Source organism: Perca fluviatilis, chromosome 22, assembly GCF_010015445.1.
Source record: "Perca fluviatilis chromosome 22, GENO_Pfluv_1.0, whole genome shotgun sequence".
Lineage (NCBI taxonomy): Eukaryota > Metazoa > Chordata > Actinopteri > Perciformes > Percidae > Perca > Perca fluviatilis.
The window spans coordinates 15,943,858-15,961,524 of NC_053133.1; the positions used below are offsets into that span (position 1 = coordinate 15,943,858).

The window sequence follows — 17,667 nt, forward strand, 5'->3', positions numbered from 1 at the left end:
TGAAACAGAAGGGTGCAGGCAGGCGTAGAGGTGATGCTTCAGTGTGAGTGCGGGAAGACCAACTCACCCCACTTCCTCTTAGTGAAGTACGAGTCTGCTGCTGGGTCATTAAAGTGTCTGCTGAACATGGTTTCTGCACCCGCATGGAAGTCATAGGAGAACACCAACGCTAGGGCAAAAAGATGGAACCAAAACAGTCTATACATACTTGTATTCAAACAATTATTGACACTTTGTCCTGCATTGTACTTCCTAACGTGTTTGTCTTTCCCATCAAATTGGAGAATAAAGTATAATATCTAGTTTCTTCCAGCCAGCTGGGTACTTAATCACTTCTGCTAACTTTTGAGAGCTAAGAAAGCTCTAATTTGGTGAGAATTTACCATTAAATAGAGCTTGAATGCAATATTAAACCAATCCACCTTATTTTTTTAGCATTTTAGTTGAATGTCAAGAATGGTAAATGTAAAACAATTATTACAATTGTGAAGCAGGTTAGGTCTGGATCATGTAAACATTAACCATATCAAGGAGACACAAACAAGTTCCGAACAAGTACTGTACATGCAAATTGTGCATGCAAATGCAAAAAAATACACACTCACAGTGGTCTCCAAAGGCCTTCGTGGTGAAGACCTCCCTCAGTGTTACAGAGTTTGAGTGCTGAATCTTTTTCCACATGTCCACCAGCATCATGCACTTGGTGTTAACAAGGCGGAAACCTGGACACAAAGATACAAAGATCATAGTTGAAAAATGACAGTTTGGTGGGTAAATAGGACATATATAGAACCTCAAAATCCCATTGACACCTCTTTCCTCTGCAAATCTCACAATTTGAAACTGTTACATGTTTCAAATCTCAACAAGCCGCCTAGTTGATGTCAACTCGGCGGCTCCTCCTCATTTGGCTCTAGTCTCTCTCTTTGTCACGCCCCAACATTTACATAGGCTACACAACTGACCTGAGATCAGGTAGTCTTCTGAATCTAGGTCGCGCAGATCTTTGCTATTCCATTACAAAATTCACTTTTGAAACTTTTTTATGCGAGAAATCAACTATGTAAAGCTCAAATATGGGCCGTTTTACAAAAATTGATGGCTAATTGCAAATTTTGTCCGACTGTGTTTCGGAGTTCAGCGGCCGGTGCTGCCTGGGTTGCTACATCGCCGCCCTGCCTGTCCTCCTTCACAGACCCCGGCCTGCTGTGAGCTCGATTGAGCTCCGTCACAGCCCACGGTGCTCAATACCCACGCAAACTCACCCTTTCTGAGTGACTGGACTACCAAACGCCGCTGCCCTGACAGAGCTCCAGGGCCTGCAGCTCGCTGTTCTCCCTCCTCTCTTCCTGCTAAATGGCCGGTGTGTGACTGAGAGCGCGGTCAGCGAGCTTGTTACGCCCGCAATCTCTTACCAGGTTCCAGTTAATCTTATAATGGATATGTGTGTTGAGTTATTTAAACAAACGATTGGGGAAATAAACGCCTCTTGTCCGCGAGTCTCATTGATAGAGCCCGCAGTGAGCTGGGGTCCATCAATGAGAGCTTGCTAGCCTCCTCCTAACAAGACCTCTGAAATTCACAAAAATGCATTAAATTGAAATCGGCCACAAGTGTTAGCTTTATAAGACCTTGGGGAACCTGTAACATAAGTGCCGTGACGAAATTCAAACTGTAAATATACTATAGTTATGCCGAAAGTGCAGCTAGCCAGCCGCGATCTTTCCCCATTGTATTGAACGGGACACATAGCTAGCTAGCTGCTCCCCATAACAAGACCCCTGACGTTCACAAAAATGCCTTAAATTTAAATCGGACACAACGGTTAGCTTTGTAAGACCTTGGGGTAGCTGTGATATAAGTGCCGGGTACAAAATTCAAACTGTAAATATATTATAGTTATGCCGGCAGCTGGCCGCGGAGCCCCGGTAGTGCAGTAATCCACAAAGGGTTACTTTGCCCTGGGTAAGGAGCCCAGCAGGCTGCCGCTTTCACGTCAGACTGTGTGGAGCTCCTAAAGTCCGACACGTCTTACCAAATTTGCAATTAGCCGTACATTTTCGTAAAACGGCCCATATTTGAGCTTTATATAGTTGATTTCTTGCATAAAAAAAGTCTCAGAAGTGAATTTGGTAACAAAACATTGCAGTGTCTGGAATATGAGAACTGCTGTCTCGTCTCGATTGTGTGTGTATGGGGATTCGCTCAACCAATCAGCGCGCAGCTCATCTAAATATTCATGAGCATACCATATTTGGAAGAAAAGCTCTTGTTACAAACAGGGCCAAAACACAGGGATGCATAAGGGCCAATAAAATATCAACCAGGCCATTTTCAGCCCAACCAATGTTACATATCCCATTAGGAGACCTTAAGGAACAGCGTGAAATACCCTATATAATCAATCTATCACCCCTTTAACAATTACATAATTTGTCACTGACTATTTTTTTGTGAGATATGTGTTATGATTCTTTGGTAGACAATTTCTTATCGCCACAATAATTACCGTGTATCCTCCTCAGGCAGTAAGGCAGGTCATCCTTGCTGTTGACCGCCTTGTAGCAGGAGGTAATGTAGCTGAAGTTGCTGGTCTTCTGCATGCGGTTTGGTGGGGGGAGGGGCTCGAGGGGGAAGAGGCTGTGGTAGCTGTCCACCTCAGATGGTACATCTGCCAGACAAATGTAGTTTCAGAAGAAGAAAAAAAATGTGCACACAAAAACACAATCAAAAATGGATCCAACAACTTTAAGTAGACTATGGCGCCCATATGAACAATTACTTGTACATTTTCAAAAACAGACAAAAAAAAAACTGGAAGCAAAACCCCTAGACACCAAAAACATATTTCAACACACTTACACAATGACATGAGGAAATCAAATTATTTTTGTTTAAGTAAGCAATGCAGGTTTGTTATCTTGTAAACCAACAACAGTATCAAAATGGTCTTTTGTTCAATACAAAGCACACTTTTCACAAACTGTAAAAAAATAAATAAATAGCAACAGTTATTACACAATTAATAACAACCCCTTGTTGTGATAATCGAGTAAACCCTTTACCTGGGTTCTCTGAATGGTCAATCTGGGCCATGGTTATCAGATGTCTGTTTATCAACTCCTGGAGGACAAATAAGAAGACATCACATCAGACACTACCAAGACAAGGGAGATTGTTAGTGAAAAAAAAGTTGGGCAAGAAGTACCTGTCGAAGTTCATCAGCCATGAAGAAGGACGGGGCGTTGGCTTTTGGCTGCATGTAAGCCACATGGGGCGCAGTGGGAGGATAGATATGGTAGGTAGGAAACACCTGCGAAGAAACCAAAAAACACAGCTTTCTATTTATTGAGAAATAAAAACCAGTGGGATCATGCATGTTATTTTTTTTTTAACTATATGCTCATAGCTATGCAAATTAATGTGACGGAACAAAACTCTTATTATGATTTTAATGAAGTGTTAAGAAGGTTACACAATGCCACCTGTACCCAAATTATACCCCCTTATTGGCCACATTGAGTGTGGTTTTCTTAAGATTGTGGAGTGTCTGCATGAAAAAAGTGCAGCTCACAGACTGAAGTGTAGGGTCATGTGCAGGAATTTAGGAGTCAAAGCTTTGCTTCTCAAAAGACCCTAAGATCAGAGCAATGTAGTCAGATTTAAATGCAGTTTCCTTGTTTACAATGCATTTCTACGAATGTGATGCTGCTTTTTTGTATGTTTGGTTAGGACTTTAAAAGTATTCTACAGTTTTCCCAGCTTTAGTCAGCAAATATTTCCAAACTAAAATACAGAATAGCACAGTTTGCAGCACATACCATCCCAGCCATTGGTGCTGGGGTGTTGTCTGTGTAGAAGTAGGTGGTCCCCCCTACAGTCTCTTTCTGGATTATGTGAGTACCCTGGTCAGCTGCAGTGGTGGGCACCATGTAGTTGGCAGGGTTTGGGGTGTGACTGCGCCGACGAGGAGCAGGTGAGGTGTGCGGTGTGATTTTTGGGGAGTGGAGAGGAGAAGATCCGGCAGACAGAGACATGCCTAAAATTGGAAACAAAGAGAGTCTGCTTTTGTTTCATCAGTAGCACATGTGGTGCTGTCCACTAGAGGGAATTTCCAAACTTGCTGAACTATACAATTTTAGAGCTAAAGATGGAAAACAAAACTGAGCCATGTAGAATGTAGAGCAAAGCAGATATCACAGGGTGATTTCTTTGTTGGTGATGCTCCAAAAAAAAAAAAAAAAACTCACCAGGAGCAAGTGCAGCAGCTGTTGAGCCGCTAAGGCCAGGGTGTGGGAAGAGAGGCGAGGGGAATGCCTGGACAGTGGACTGAGCCATGGTGGCCATTCGTGGAGCTCCCTTAGGGATGAACTCACTTGCTGCAGGGTTTGGAGTCTGGTAGCACAAGAAAAAACATGTAAGAGTTACATGAAATATACCACTCCTGTTAGAAGCAATAAAGACAAAGATGGAAATTAAATGTATCCTAGTTAAGTCTCAAGTACATGCCTTGGACGGGATGCTTGTGTGCTCACCTTTCTCCTTTGGGCAATGCTAAGAGCACCAAAATCACTGAACAGTGAAGATGTCGGGGAGTTCACTGGATCTGTGGAGACCAAAGAGTGTAAGGAGTTGAGCAGTGGCACTTTCAACAGTCAATAGATGAGCTGATACATCATGAGATGAACACATGTCCACAGAGAACAGTCTTACCATGAGTGCTGTGGCTAAAGTTTTTGGCACCATCGTTGAGGAGACTTGGAGAGCTGCTGCTGGTAGTCATTCGCTAGAGAAGACAGCATCAAGAACAGATGTGTTACAGAAGGTACTCTAATGTGCATAATTTCTTAACCATAAATTAGCACCAAATATTATGGTGTTATGATAAAATGTGTGTATTTAATTAAAACATTGTAACTAGCTATATAGTAAATAACTACATACATGCAAAGGATTTCTACAACTAATGCCGTGCCTCAGTTTATTTGAGGACCTTAAACAGCAATGTGACCACACTAACATCAACTTTCAAAGCACTTTTTGCCACACTGCATGTTAACACTAACTATATCTACAACTTCCCTTTACCTGCATCATTGAGTATTTAGACTCTGCTGGGCTTCCAAACCCATTGACCCCAATAAAGCTGCTGCTGAAGTACGAGTTTGTGAGATTGGCGTCGCTCAGGGTTGCGCCCTCCATCCCTGGGACTGTGGATGACAGAAACTAAAGTTTAGCAAATACAAACTGCAGCCAGATTGATATAAAATAGCCAATTCTGTGATTTAACAGAGACCAGATGGTAAAGAATGCATGTTAATGTCAGCATTACCTAGTGTTTACTAAGACAAAAATCACAGAGCCAATTAAAAGGCTTGTAAACAGTTCTACAACTGCTGCAGAATGAGCCACTACTAACGTCAACCACAGACAATATCCATAGCTAGTATCATCTAATAAAAAACGTTTAAGCAACAATGGTTACAGGTTAAAGAGGACGTTATTATCTTTTGAGTTGCATGTAAATTTGAGTAAACGTTACTTGTCGTTTGTTTACGTGGGGGGGGGGGGGAGAGAGAGAGAGAGAGAGAGAAACAACGCTAAATAAATGCCCCGTGAACAACTAGCGTGGCTAACGTTACGCTAATGCTAACAAACATTAAACTTAAGCTATATCTTAACAGCAACACTACAGTAAACATGAACAAAATGTAACTTAAGAAAAACTAACGGCACTAGTACTAAAATTGATAACGCCTATCTGAAGGCAAAGCCAAACACATTAAAGTTAGTTAAAGCGGCCAATTTAACGCTAATTTAACTAGCTAACGCTAGCTGGCTAATAGCTACACTAGCTAGCCGTAGTGTGTCGCGGATTGTGCCCACTCACAGCTGTCATACAAAACAGCAGGCCTCCTCCGTGTGAGCTGCAACAGCATGGCTAATGTTATATATTGTTACCAAACATAACAATACAACCTGAAGACAAAGCTAATGTTATTCACAGGACAGCCAATGAGCACGTGTTTGTTGACTGCATACTGATGGCTTTAGACAATGTTTGGCAGGTAAATGTAGCTAACGTTAACCCACGTTGTTTAGGGGTGAAGGGGCCTCACTGAATCCTCGGACTAAATTTTAACAAAGCCCAACGAGGCCCAAAAGTAAAGTCACAGTCGGCCACCCCGTATAAGGCCTTGTCTTACTGCAATTGTTACTCACTGGTTAATAGCTGCCCCTCCAGAGACGTGCCTGCAGGGCCCAATGTTTCGCTTTTCTTGGACACACCAGTCCCCCCGCCACCCGGGCAGGCCACCGCGGAGCTGCCAAGGGAATACACCGCTGGCGTCCCGCCACCCCCAGCCATGGACAACGGGACGGGGCTACCGCCGCCGTGCAGCGGCAGGCTTCCCATGGACGGATCGTCATGCAGGAATTGACACTCGTCTCCATAAAAGCAGGTTTTGTCTTTCGCGTAATATCGGCAAAACTTCACCTTCACATTGGGTATCCCGGCACCCCCGAGCGGAGCAGCTGAAGCTGGGAGTCCACTGTTCATGGCACCGCTGCTGCCGCCACCGCTGCTGCCGGAAGACACTCAAACATAGAGAGACGCAAATAGCTAGCGAGCTAGCCAGCTAGCCTGCAAACAGTTTTCCCTTAAAGGAACGGATTTAAATCACTTCAGCTGGTGAAGAACACTTAACACGCTACAGTACTCACATTATAAGGCTAAGATGCATTTTGGTTTGAGATAATTCTCTGCATGCGTGAAATCCTGGTCGTCACCGTTGTCGCTATCCATGCAGCTGCCTTCTTCGCAGAGTAGCCTGTTGTTGTTTTTTAGCTCCCAGTCAGGCTGCTCTGCTAGGGACCATCTAGCATAGCTTTGCATTGTGGGTACCGCGTTTGGCAACGTTTAGTTGCTGCAAATGCAAGCCGCACTGAGATATTGTGAATGCAAACGAATAATGTTGCTGAAGGGTAGAGGTCTTTTGAACCAAGTTTGCAGGATCACTGCTCTTCTGTGCTTCCATGGGTTAAAATTATTAATTGTAGCAACCGAAGCAGATTATGATTATTGCTACATTTAACTTAAAGTAAGTTGCAGCCTGCACGGAAAAAACAGATGCATGAGAATACAACTGCAGGACAAAAACCAAGGCATGGGCAAAATAATAATAGGCAGGAGAAGTAAGTATAGTGTTCATTGAAACTTTAACTCAATTAAAAGTGTTTGAGCTATTTTATATTTTACCATTTTACTCAAAAGGAAAAAAAAAACTACTTTATTATAAAATATTTTAAAATAAATCCAAAAGGGACTTTAAATACGACTTTATATATTTTTGCATTTGTATAGTATTTTTGCTCCCACAATGTTAGAAAAGTCTATTCATTGTGACATTATAATAAATAGCGTAGTTTCTTGCACATTTCTGGTTATTCTTCCGTCTTTTTATACTTTGAATATTACAACCAGGCGTGGCTGAGAACGTCACGGTTCTAGTGATACTTCCCCTGTTTAAAAGGTAAGCTCATCGCACACATTTTTTACATCAAAGTTTCGCTGTCTGACCCGGTAATGAGTATGTGACACTGACAGAAAGAAATCATGCGGAGGCAGAGAAATATGATTGCGGGTGAGTTAGACCACTTCAAGTTTCTGTTCTGTGGGCTGAGTAATTGGCCGTGTTGGCAGAGTGAACTAAAATAAATAGTCGAGATTTAAGGATATTGAAATTGTAGGCTACATATTTTTCGGCTGCTTAGCCTAATATTTTCAAAAATGATGTATAGGATAATATCTTTCATATTGCATTTTTGGGATTTAATCACTGGATAATCGTCACTCTACCTCGGAACCAAATAATGAAAGTTCAAAGTCGACATGCAGCTGTAATTCAATAATACAGTATAAGGGAACCTTTTAGATCAAACGTGTAAACTTGTGTTCAAAGGCTGACATTGCATTGTTCATCATACAAAGTAAACATGATGCTCTGTTGAAATAAAGAAATATCAAAAATATAAATCATAGTTTGTGAGTGTCCCCGTAACCGAATGAGTTATCAGGTTTTTAAAAAGTTTTAAAAATATAGTCTATGTATTATTTCTTTTTTTTAAACTGTATAGTGTATAACCAATATAGAAAACTGCACACAGGACAGAAACTAAACAATTTACTTATCTTTATGACACTGTTGTTTTTATAATTGCATTTATTTTGTGTTTCTTTAAAACACATTTTTTATTGCATTTTAAATAAGGTAAAATGTTACTGTCTTTGTAGCTGTCTTACTGCTGTGTGCTGTCGAGCTTCACTGCTCTGATGGTGTGTCAGAGCAGGATCAGGCCTGTGTACCCAGTGATGAGGTAAAAGCTGATGGAATCCTTTAACTGAACAATTCAAATACATTATACATATACAGTATGCATTCGTCTTTTTGAGTTACTGTATATTTCTGAAACATTATTGAGTTAAGGGAAACAAAAATACATTTAGATGGCAGGTTTTACAGATCATAATTTCATAATTTTGTTTTTTACAAAGTGCTGTGGTCCAGCATATACATTGTTGTCATGAATGTCATTGCCAGTGTCTTCCATACATAAGATCATATTATCAGACTAAACAAAGATACTTTGATTGTCTTTTAGAGTGCATAGAATGGATTCACTTAGAAACAGACAAACTATACTGCAGAGCAAAAAAGAGGTTGTGAAACATCAGAGAGGGAAATAGCACAAACATGACTTAATGTACTCATTTTTATTTCTGCTCATCTGTCCGTTTATGTGTCATATAACCTTTAAAAAGATGGTTAATGGTGAGTCATATTTTTCAGGCGGCATGTTTTGTGCCAGCGGACTATTTTAATGCGTCTGGTTCTGTGGACGTAGAGGTGCGTGTTGGTAAGAAACTCATCATCTCCCTCGAGCACTTCTCTGAATACTCTGTCTGCCACTGGATCAAAGGAGCAGTCCCAGTACTAACCGTGTAAGTGTGTGTGTGTGTGTGTGTGTGTGCGTGCGTGTGCGTGCGTGAGAGAGAGATTAAACTATGGCTTTTTCTTAAACCTCTTCAGTAATGGAACTCACTCCATGGTCCTACCGCCGCTTTCTGAGACAGATTCAGGGGAGTACACACTGAGCTTTGAAACTAGCAATGGGACCAGGTCCTCAATGACCATATCTCTGCATGTAGTGAGTAAGTAACAGCTCTCTCATATCTCATCACCTTTTTACTACAATGCTCAGTCAGTGCTCAACACAGCAAAAGAACAATAGGCTGTTTGATGCTGATAAAACTATGTTAACAATTTACTTCTTTCTAGAATGTCCCACAAAACCGAAGCTGACACTGGACGAAGTAGATGTCAAAAGGACTTCCCCTTCTTTCAAATGCATCTCTGAGGGCTATCCAAAGCCCACACTTGAATGGTCTGGGTAAGATGTTATTCATTACATTTGTATGCATGATTCAGAGAATGTTTAAATGATAACAATGCAGTTTACTGACACTAACTTTATCAAAAAGACATATTTTTATTGTGATGATTTTCTGAATAATGATCCTCCTTTTGAACAGAAACAATGTTGCGAAAGATGTTCCTTTAAAAGGTGGATGGGCAGCTAATACAATATCCAGTAGTGAATATTCTGAGAGAGGAGTGATGTGCTGTGCTACTAATGCTGAAGGACGAGAATGCTCCCAACTGTATGACTATGGTATTTCAATCTTTTAACAAATTCATTACATACATCCTAAAAATAGTTTAACCATAATAAATGATCACATATGGAAGCTACTTTGCTCAGTTTTCACTTCAACCATCTGAAAAAGTTGGAGGAAAAACAGTTTACACCCCAGTGACTAATTAATCATGCCATAGCAAACACTTATTAAATAAAATAAAATAAAATAAATGAATTGACTTTGGGCCCCACTGTGTGTTTCAGACCTAGAGAGTGACGTTATGAAAAATGATGAGGTATCTAATGTTACTGTGAGCCCTGGTCAGTCTTTACTTCTTCGCTGCCGAATACAACATTATGAGAAGCCGTTACCTGTGTGGGAGAGTGGCAGTAAAACAATGGATGCTGAAACATTAGCATGCTCTTCTGAAGTGAAGAAGGAGGTACAGTAATTCCCACTGAGACCATTGAGATTTTATTTTCATGTGAACAAATTTGATTTTATTTTTCATTTATGTTTGTCTTAAAACATACTTACCATTTCTTAGTCTAAGACACACATCACAACTACTACAATAATCTTTCCCATTCTAATCAGATATTTTTTTTGTCCCAGGTCTGCATTAAAAATGACTCCCATGGAGAAAGTAAGATGGCCTACCTGTTCATCGAATCACTTCGTGTGAACCACAGTGGCACATACATCTGCAGGAGACAGAACAACAAAACAAAGTCTGTTGACATTCATGTCCAAGGTTATTAGAACAAGTTTCACTTATTTTTTCTCTCTGTATGTGTAGTAATTTCAACTGTCACCAATGAATGGTTGTTTCTTATGTTTAGTCCTGTTTGTACTATGTGTCATGTACTGATTTAATTCTTGTGTTGCCTCAGCTGAGGGTTTCCTCTCTGTCCAGCTGGATGAGAGTAGGATCATACCAGCTCAGAATGCATCCCACTCCTGTTTGGAAGCCAGTGTTTCCTACCACCCTGTGATCCAGCACTGTTCCTGGGAAGCTCCTGATAAAAACATGATTAAGTGCACCATGGACGAATGGGTAACAAAACACAGGTAGTTGCATGAAGCAATTTTCCTAAAGCTGAACTGCTTAAAATGTTGCATAGTTGTCCATTAATGCACATGTGTACATGCTGATATGGTATGAGGTGTATTATTAAAGAGGTATGGCTTTTGGATGGTTTTAAATAAATGCTGTCTTTTCAGGACTGTGAAGCTATGCAATGTACTCAAATCAGGAGATTATAAATTACATTTGGAGGCTGGAGGACAAAAAGAAACAAAGACCATATCAGTGTGTGTTGTAGGTAAGAGATAGTTATTGTGTGTGTCTTGTATTTTTCACATCTGATATTAACTTAAGCACTTTGTGATTCTGTCTGTGATAAGTGCTGTATAAATAAACTTTACTTAATTAGGGTCTGCACAATTGTATCACTTTTAAAACGTTATAATTAGATTTTAAATTGTGCAAATCTTATTGTCCACTGACTTTGTTTCAGGCAAACCACAGTTCACATTCAGGAACAACATTAATCCCTTCACAGTTGAGACTGTGAGTCTTGTGCCAGCAAACTATACCTGGAAATCTTGTTCTTTGTCCAACAATGACAGGTATGGTCACTGTCAGAGCATTGCATTGTAGCCCTGTTGTACACACACACACACACACACACACACACACACACACACACACACACACACACACACACACTCAGATTCAGATTTCCTCAAGTCCCTGCTCTTTGTCTCAAAGCTGTGAAACAAACTCTTCCTGGAAGGAGATCCCAGGTGCCTCTCAAACAGACTCTGATGTCTTTTGTAAGAAGACAATCAAGAGCTCTCTGAGCACAGATCTAGTGGAAGGACACAAGTTAATGTTTTGCCTGACAAACTCAGTTGGCTCCTGGTGCGAATTTCAAAACTTAATATCCCCCCAGCCCTCCAAAGGTAGTATGATTAATTTCACATCAAAATCATGAAGTTAAATAGTTGTTTTTTTATGACTGGCATTAAAAACTGTCCATCATTGTTTTTAGGTTATCCATATAATGATAACGGCAGCTTGATGGTGCTAAAAGTAGGCATGATGCTTCTGCTCCTGGCTTTGGCGGTAGTTAGCGTGGTGCTCTTGTACTTTGTCAAAAAGAAGGTATGCATTATACATTGACACACAGACACACACACACACACACACACAAACACTCATGAGGACATGATGCCAACCCTTTTGTGTTTCCATTAGAAACCCAAGTATCAGCCCCAGCTTCAGATGATTCAGATGATTGGACCCAATGACAATGATTACATCTACATAAACTTCGAGGAGTTTGGTTATGACCAGAAATGGGAGTTTCCCAGGGAGAACCTGGAACTGGGTACGAACTACACCAAGCATTAGATATGATACCAGAAATACTTTATTACAAGCAATTTGTAAATGTAACAACCCTGCATTTAAAATTACACTTAGTACAAAAGTATTACCAGCTTAAAGTATTAAAAGTAATTATTTACTCATGTGGTCCAAACATAGAATACACATCTTAGGTGTTGTAAGATAAAGGATGGGAAAGGAAAGAAGAAAAAGCAAAGTTTTGCTACACCAATGGTATTGTTCAGAGTTTCATTACAATGTGCCAATAAAGTTACACTTGCCTGTAATGGTAATGTGTTTCTGTGTGTCACTTCCCCCAGGTCAGGAGCTGGGCTCTGGGGCCTTTGGCAAGGTGGTCCAGGCAACAGCTTATGGCATCAACAAGCCTGGAGTCTCACATCAGGTGGCCGTCAAGATGCTTAAAGGTCAGCATTTCATATATTTATTCTGTGAGCGAAATGCAAAATGTTATGGAGGTCATGTCAGTAGCTGATGTGATATTTGACGCTGCAGAGAAACACCAGACGGTGGAGAAGGAGGCTCTGATGTCGGAGCTCAAGATGCTGACTCACATCGGTCACCATACCAACATTGTTAATCTGCTTGGGGCATGCACAGAATCAGGTTCAGTTACCACTGCTAATTACAAACATTGCACAAAAAATGTGTATACGCTCATTGCATCTGATTTCATCCCAAGTAGGCCTTTCTCATATAGGATGTTAGCTCTAGTGCCATGATTTCAGATAATCTTTTTATTCAAATCCATTTATTATTTGTTTTCCCCGTACAGGACCCATATACCTGATTTTCCAGTACTGCCGTTATGGAGATCTACTGAACTACCTAAAGACAAACAGAGAGCGCTACCACAAGTCTGTGACCGATGCTTTTAACAAGGACCGTTTCAGCAGCCTTTACCACAACCTGCAGCCCAGGAAAAGCTCTGGGTGGGAACAATGGGAAACAAGGGGTGGGAAGAGCAATAGTGGGAATGGTGTGGTGATAAGAGAAACAAAGCGTATATCAAACATAAAGACAAGATTATATATAAGTAAAGGCATATTTGTAACCAAATCTGTTGGAAGTTTTTACTTTGCAATAATAATCACGTCACATTTGTTTTTTTCTCAGTGAGCAGGACACAGCAGAGGGAAATTACATGCCCATGTTCAGCTCTACCACCAGAGGGCAGGAGGACATCGCCCTCCTCACCATCAGCTCTGGTGACATTGACGGTGAAGGTGAAAAAATACTACCTGAAGATGACCTGCATGTTGTCCAACAGTTATGCTAATATATTAACACCTTCAGTTGTCAGAGCGAGCAAGGGAGTGAGAGATCCCTCTGAGCTGTGTCGATCCTAACTGATCGCTGTTTATCTGCAGACCCAGCGACCTGTGAAGACCATGACAATCAGACAGATGACCTGCACACCCTGACCTTTGATGACCTGCTCAGCTTTGCCTTCCAAGTGGCCAAAGGCATGGAGTTCCTCTCCTCCAAGAATGTAAGAGACCAAGGGCCACACATTGTATACAACTATTTTGATGATTGATGATTAATAACCATTAAGGTTATTTAAGCAAAACACCAAACGGTTCCTAATTCTGGCTTCTCTCTTTTTTTAGATTAACTTTCTATGCACTATGTAATACGAATTACATAGTGCATAGAAAGTTAATCTATAGTTCGGGGGTTTTGGACGAATAATCCAACAAAACAAGCTATTAAAGACATTAACTTTGGCATTTTTCAGTATTGTATGGCATTTTATAGACCAAACAATTAATCAATGAATCTAGAAAATAATCAGCATCTGTATTATTGTAAATTGCAGCCCTTAACATCACACTTTGAATAAAAAGAATCTTCCCGTTTGTGAAGAAATTGTTTATTTTACCAATATGTTCTCAAAAATATACAGTGTTGGATTGTAGTTATGAAAACTATTTTAAAAACCTTTCTAACCTATTGTATCTCCACCTGCTGGTCTGTTTTAGCCAGATTTTTATGGACATAAAACATGAATGTAAAATTGTTGTTAGCCTCCAAAGCTCATGTGCTACATGTCAGTCCAGTAAATTGATATATCAACAAAGAACACAACATGTTCAAATGTCAAACTGCTGTCACAGGCTTGGTCTTGGACCGTGATTGAAGTAAACATTGTGATGATTGGTCCTTTCTGTCTGCAGTGTATCCATCGAGACCTGGCAGCTCGAAACGTTTTAGTGACAAATGGCCGACTGGTGAAAATTGGTGACTTCGGACTGGCCAGGGACATCGACAACGACTCCAACTATGTTGTTAGAGGAAATGTATGTCAGATGATACTTTTATTTTACAGCATTCGTTGGTTGCTAAGTTCTGTATATGTTTTATCACTTCTCTCTCTCACATTATGTGGTTGACATGGCTTTGCAGGTGCGTTTGCCAGTGAAGTGGATGGCACCAGAGAGTACCTTTCAAGGGATCTACACCATGAAGAGTGACGTCTGGGCTTATGGCATTCTCCTCTGGGAAATCTTCTCACTTGGTAGCCTTTGCCAGCACTTTCCATGAGCAGTAGCTTACATTTAGAAAAGACAAGCACATAATCAATTCCTGTGCAATGATTGATGCCAACTCTGTCTGTGTTACTCTCAGGTGTTACTCCGTACCCTGGCATGAAGGTGGATCACACGTTCTATTCAATGATTGAGAGAGGATTTAAGATGGAGTGTCCATACTACGCCAACGAGTCTGTGTAGGTGTCTTCTGTCTGTATGCAACCATTATGTTTCTCTAGTAAATATATTTAAATCGATTTTAGACACTGACTGAGTTGCAACATCTTCAAGCAGTGGTGGAAAGTAACTAAGTATATTTACTCAAGTGCTGTACTTTAGTACAATTTTAAGGTACTTGTGTACTATTTTTTGCTACTTTATCCTTCTACTTCACTACATTCCAGAAGGAAATATTGTCCTTTTTACTTTTCTACAGTTATTTAAGAATGTTGTTTTTGAAGAGCGTTTCATATGGACAAAAAACAGGTTGAACTAAATACATAGAAAAAAAAGGTTTTCAGGACCCAATTGTAACCCGAATTGTATAAGATTGGGGTATTTCTACTGTTAGAGATTTAAATGAATAAAATAGTTAAACTAGCTCCACCTCAGCTACCACAGCAAAATGCTGCTTACACATTAATACAGTAGCTACTAAAGTAAAGATTATCCAAAAATATAATATATATATAACACTATGAAATCCACCCTTTAACAGTACTTTTGATGCTTTACATAACTTTTGTTGTATTAGTACTTTCACTTAAGTAAAGGATCTGAGTAATTCTTCCACCACTGTCTTTAAGACGACACACAACAGTGCAGCTTCCTTTGACTTCTTGTCATGATGGATAACTGATAATCCAAATACAGAAACTGTTACAAAATATTTTATCTTTCATCTTTTCTCCATGACTTTCTTCTCCAGGTACGGGATGATGTGTAAGTGTTGGGCTCTGGATCCCTGCAACCGGCCATCTTTCTCCAAACTGGTGTCCTTTATGTATGATCAGCTGACAGACAGTGAGGAAGAGGTAGGCAGAGTTTTCTCCTTTTCACCTCCCGACTGGACAGACATGTAAATATTTTTATCTGATCTATAAGGAGCATTATATTTGTCCTCTTTCAGCTATACCATAACATGCTCGACCAGACATCCAGCGAATACCAGAATCCATCGGCCATTCTAGACATTTCCGCCTTGACAAAACAGAATGAGAACAAGACGGCCAATGATTACTGTCAAACCCATGCAACTGAAGAAAGCAAAGCAGAAGTGTCTGACTCAGACACTGTGGCAGCTGAGGAGAAGCTTGTGAAGCCATCTGATACGGAGTGATAACATATCACTGAATGCATGTTGATCAAACCATTTTGTCTATATTTTTTAAAAAGACAGTATTTAAGATTATTTAAGATTTTTCACATAGTGACAGTAGAATGCATTTACTTTTTATTCTATTAGAATATGGTAATAAAACAAGGTTTTAATTATGTATATGGAATTTCGATTAATTATATTCTTACTATGAAAATGGGATCTGAATGTAAAAAAAAAAAGTTTATTGTGCAGCTAAAAATGAAAAACAGTTTAATAAAATGATCCTAAACAATCTCAGGACTAGACATGTAAGGTGAGTTGTAACTTTTTTTTCTACATTAGGCCTACATACTATATAGCAACTGATCAACTTTTGGTTTTAGATTTGATCATATACATACCATATATCATATATATTGTTATGCAGTTAAATGTGATGGTAATTCTTTTTGTTGTGGTCTCTTCTATTATGTCAACAGCTATTACTTGCAGATTAAATTTATATATACTTTCCTTTTTTGGAATATTTTAGTGGATCTTTTTATTATGTGTATTTGTTTGTGTTTGTTTAAGCATTATACCTTCAATAAAATGTGATTTTCACATCTCAGATTGTTTTATATGAGTTATTTCTAAAAGCTTAAAGAGGAGTAACTATTCAGAATTAAACAATAAAAGGGCAAAAATTACAGAAATGATTACATTCTAACATGACACACACCATACATATTTACTATATACACACTATAAATCAGTGGTGGAAGACGTATTCAGATCCTTAAAGCAATACCACACTGTGAAAATACTTTAGCGACTGCATTCAAAACCTTATCCAAAGGTATGTAAGTATTATCAGCTAAATTTACTTAACCATCTTATGGTGTCAGACTCAATCTGAATGCTCCCAGGAGATTGAAGCTGCTGCAGAAGACATTGCTCAGTCAATTACTGAAGTGAAGAGTTTAAACGGGACAGATGCTGCAGACCTATGTCCAAGATCCGAACTGAAGTGCAAACTGTCTACAGTATGAAAGGAATAGGAAGCAAGATCGAGACCTATTTTTAAGCTCTTTGCCAAAGTTTGGATTCATCATATATTGGGGCAACTGAAGACCAAATTCCACCAGGACTCCAAATTTGAAAAAAGGCACTCAATGCAGTCACTTATAGATAGTGTTGACTCTCTGCTTCTGACAACTACATGGTGGAAATGAGGTTTCTGTGTTGTGAAAATGTAAGTTCCCAGGTCTGATATTCACACGGGAACTTAGTTATCTCCTCCCAAGGCACAGAGGCCATCATTCAACATCCGTTTGAAAGAACATGGGCTGAAATCGAGGGTGTAAATTTTTATACCACCCGAAAAACCAAAAAGAAAAAAAACTCTACAAAGCCATTTTCCAGGACCTGTGAATAGGTGCTGGTCTGGTCTCTATGAGGTAAGAGAAAACTTGATTTCCTCCTCTGTCAAAGATTACCTGATGGAACCACCAAAAATGTGTAGCTGCAGGTTCTTCTCATATTTGGGCAAAGCCATCTCAAATTTCTGTAGACGTATAGACATTGGTGTTGGTGTGTTGGTGTTTTGCAAGTGGAATGTGCTGTGTCTACTTTGCAAGGGTTTTCTCAATTAACTTGTAAGAGTCCATTAAAGAGACAAAAAAACCTTCTTTAAGACAACCATCGCCTCTGAATAACA

General features: G+C 39.8%; 2 protein-coding genes across 5 annotated transcripts in view; one reads left to right on the plus strand and one right to left on the minus strand.

The window, feature by feature from the left end:
* pan3 (poly(A) specific ribonuclease subunit PAN3) overlaps positions 1–6,993 on the minus strand; it is a 15,226-nt gene extending 8,233 nt beyond the window's left edge. Inside the window, exons 1-12 of one of the 4 annotated variants that reach the window (XM_039790202.1) lie at positions 6,724–6,993; positions 6,223–6,581; positions 5,089–5,210; positions 4,714–4,786; positions 4,536–4,606; positions 4,251–4,395; positions 3,822–4,039; positions 3,209–3,313; positions 3,066–3,123; positions 2,510–2,671; positions 606–722; positions 68–169 (exon numbers count right to left, since the gene is read on the minus strand). In XM_039790202.1, the coding sequence (XP_039646136.1) occupies positions 68–169; positions 606–722; positions 2,510–2,671; positions 3,066–3,123; positions 3,209–3,313; positions 3,822–4,039; positions 4,251–4,395; positions 4,536–4,606; positions 4,714–4,786; positions 5,089–5,210; positions 6,223–6,581; positions 6,724–6,743 (1,552 nt within the window). In that variant the 5' untranslated portion in view covers positions 6,744–6,993. Of the gene's footprint in view, positions 1–67; positions 170–605; positions 723–2,509; positions 2,672–3,065; positions 3,124–3,208; positions 3,314–3,821; positions 4,040–4,250; positions 4,396–4,535; positions 4,607–4,713; positions 4,787–5,088; positions 5,211–6,222; positions 6,585–6,723 lie in introns of those variants that run through there. The other 3 variants (XM_039790201.1, XM_039790204.1, XM_039790205.1) reach the window with 3 other exon arrangements.
* Positions 6,994–7,531: 538 nt separating this feature from the next.
* On the plus strand, positions 7,532–16,237 carry flt3 (fms related receptor tyrosine kinase 3). The gene is made up of 24 exons (XM_039790200.1): positions 7,532–7,643; positions 8,294–8,376; positions 8,850–9,001; positions 9,090–9,211; positions 9,339–9,450; positions 9,593–9,732; positions 9,964–10,142; positions 10,316–10,454; positions 10,594–10,771; positions 10,925–11,025; positions 11,221–11,332; positions 11,475–11,668; positions 11,758–11,870; positions 11,964–12,096; positions 12,416–12,520; positions 12,609–12,719; positions 12,889–13,045; positions 13,230–13,339; positions 13,484–13,605; positions 14,294–14,416; positions 14,523–14,634; positions 14,745–14,844; positions 15,576–15,681; positions 15,777–16,237. The coding sequence occupies exons 1-24, from the start codon at positions 7,616–7,618 to the stop codon at positions 15,984–15,986; spliced, it is 3,042 nt and encodes a 1,013-aa protein (XP_039646134.1). The 5' UTR covers positions 7,532–7,615; the 3' UTR covers positions 15,987–16,237.
* The last annotated feature ends 1,430 nt before the right edge of the window (positions 16,238–17,667 follow it).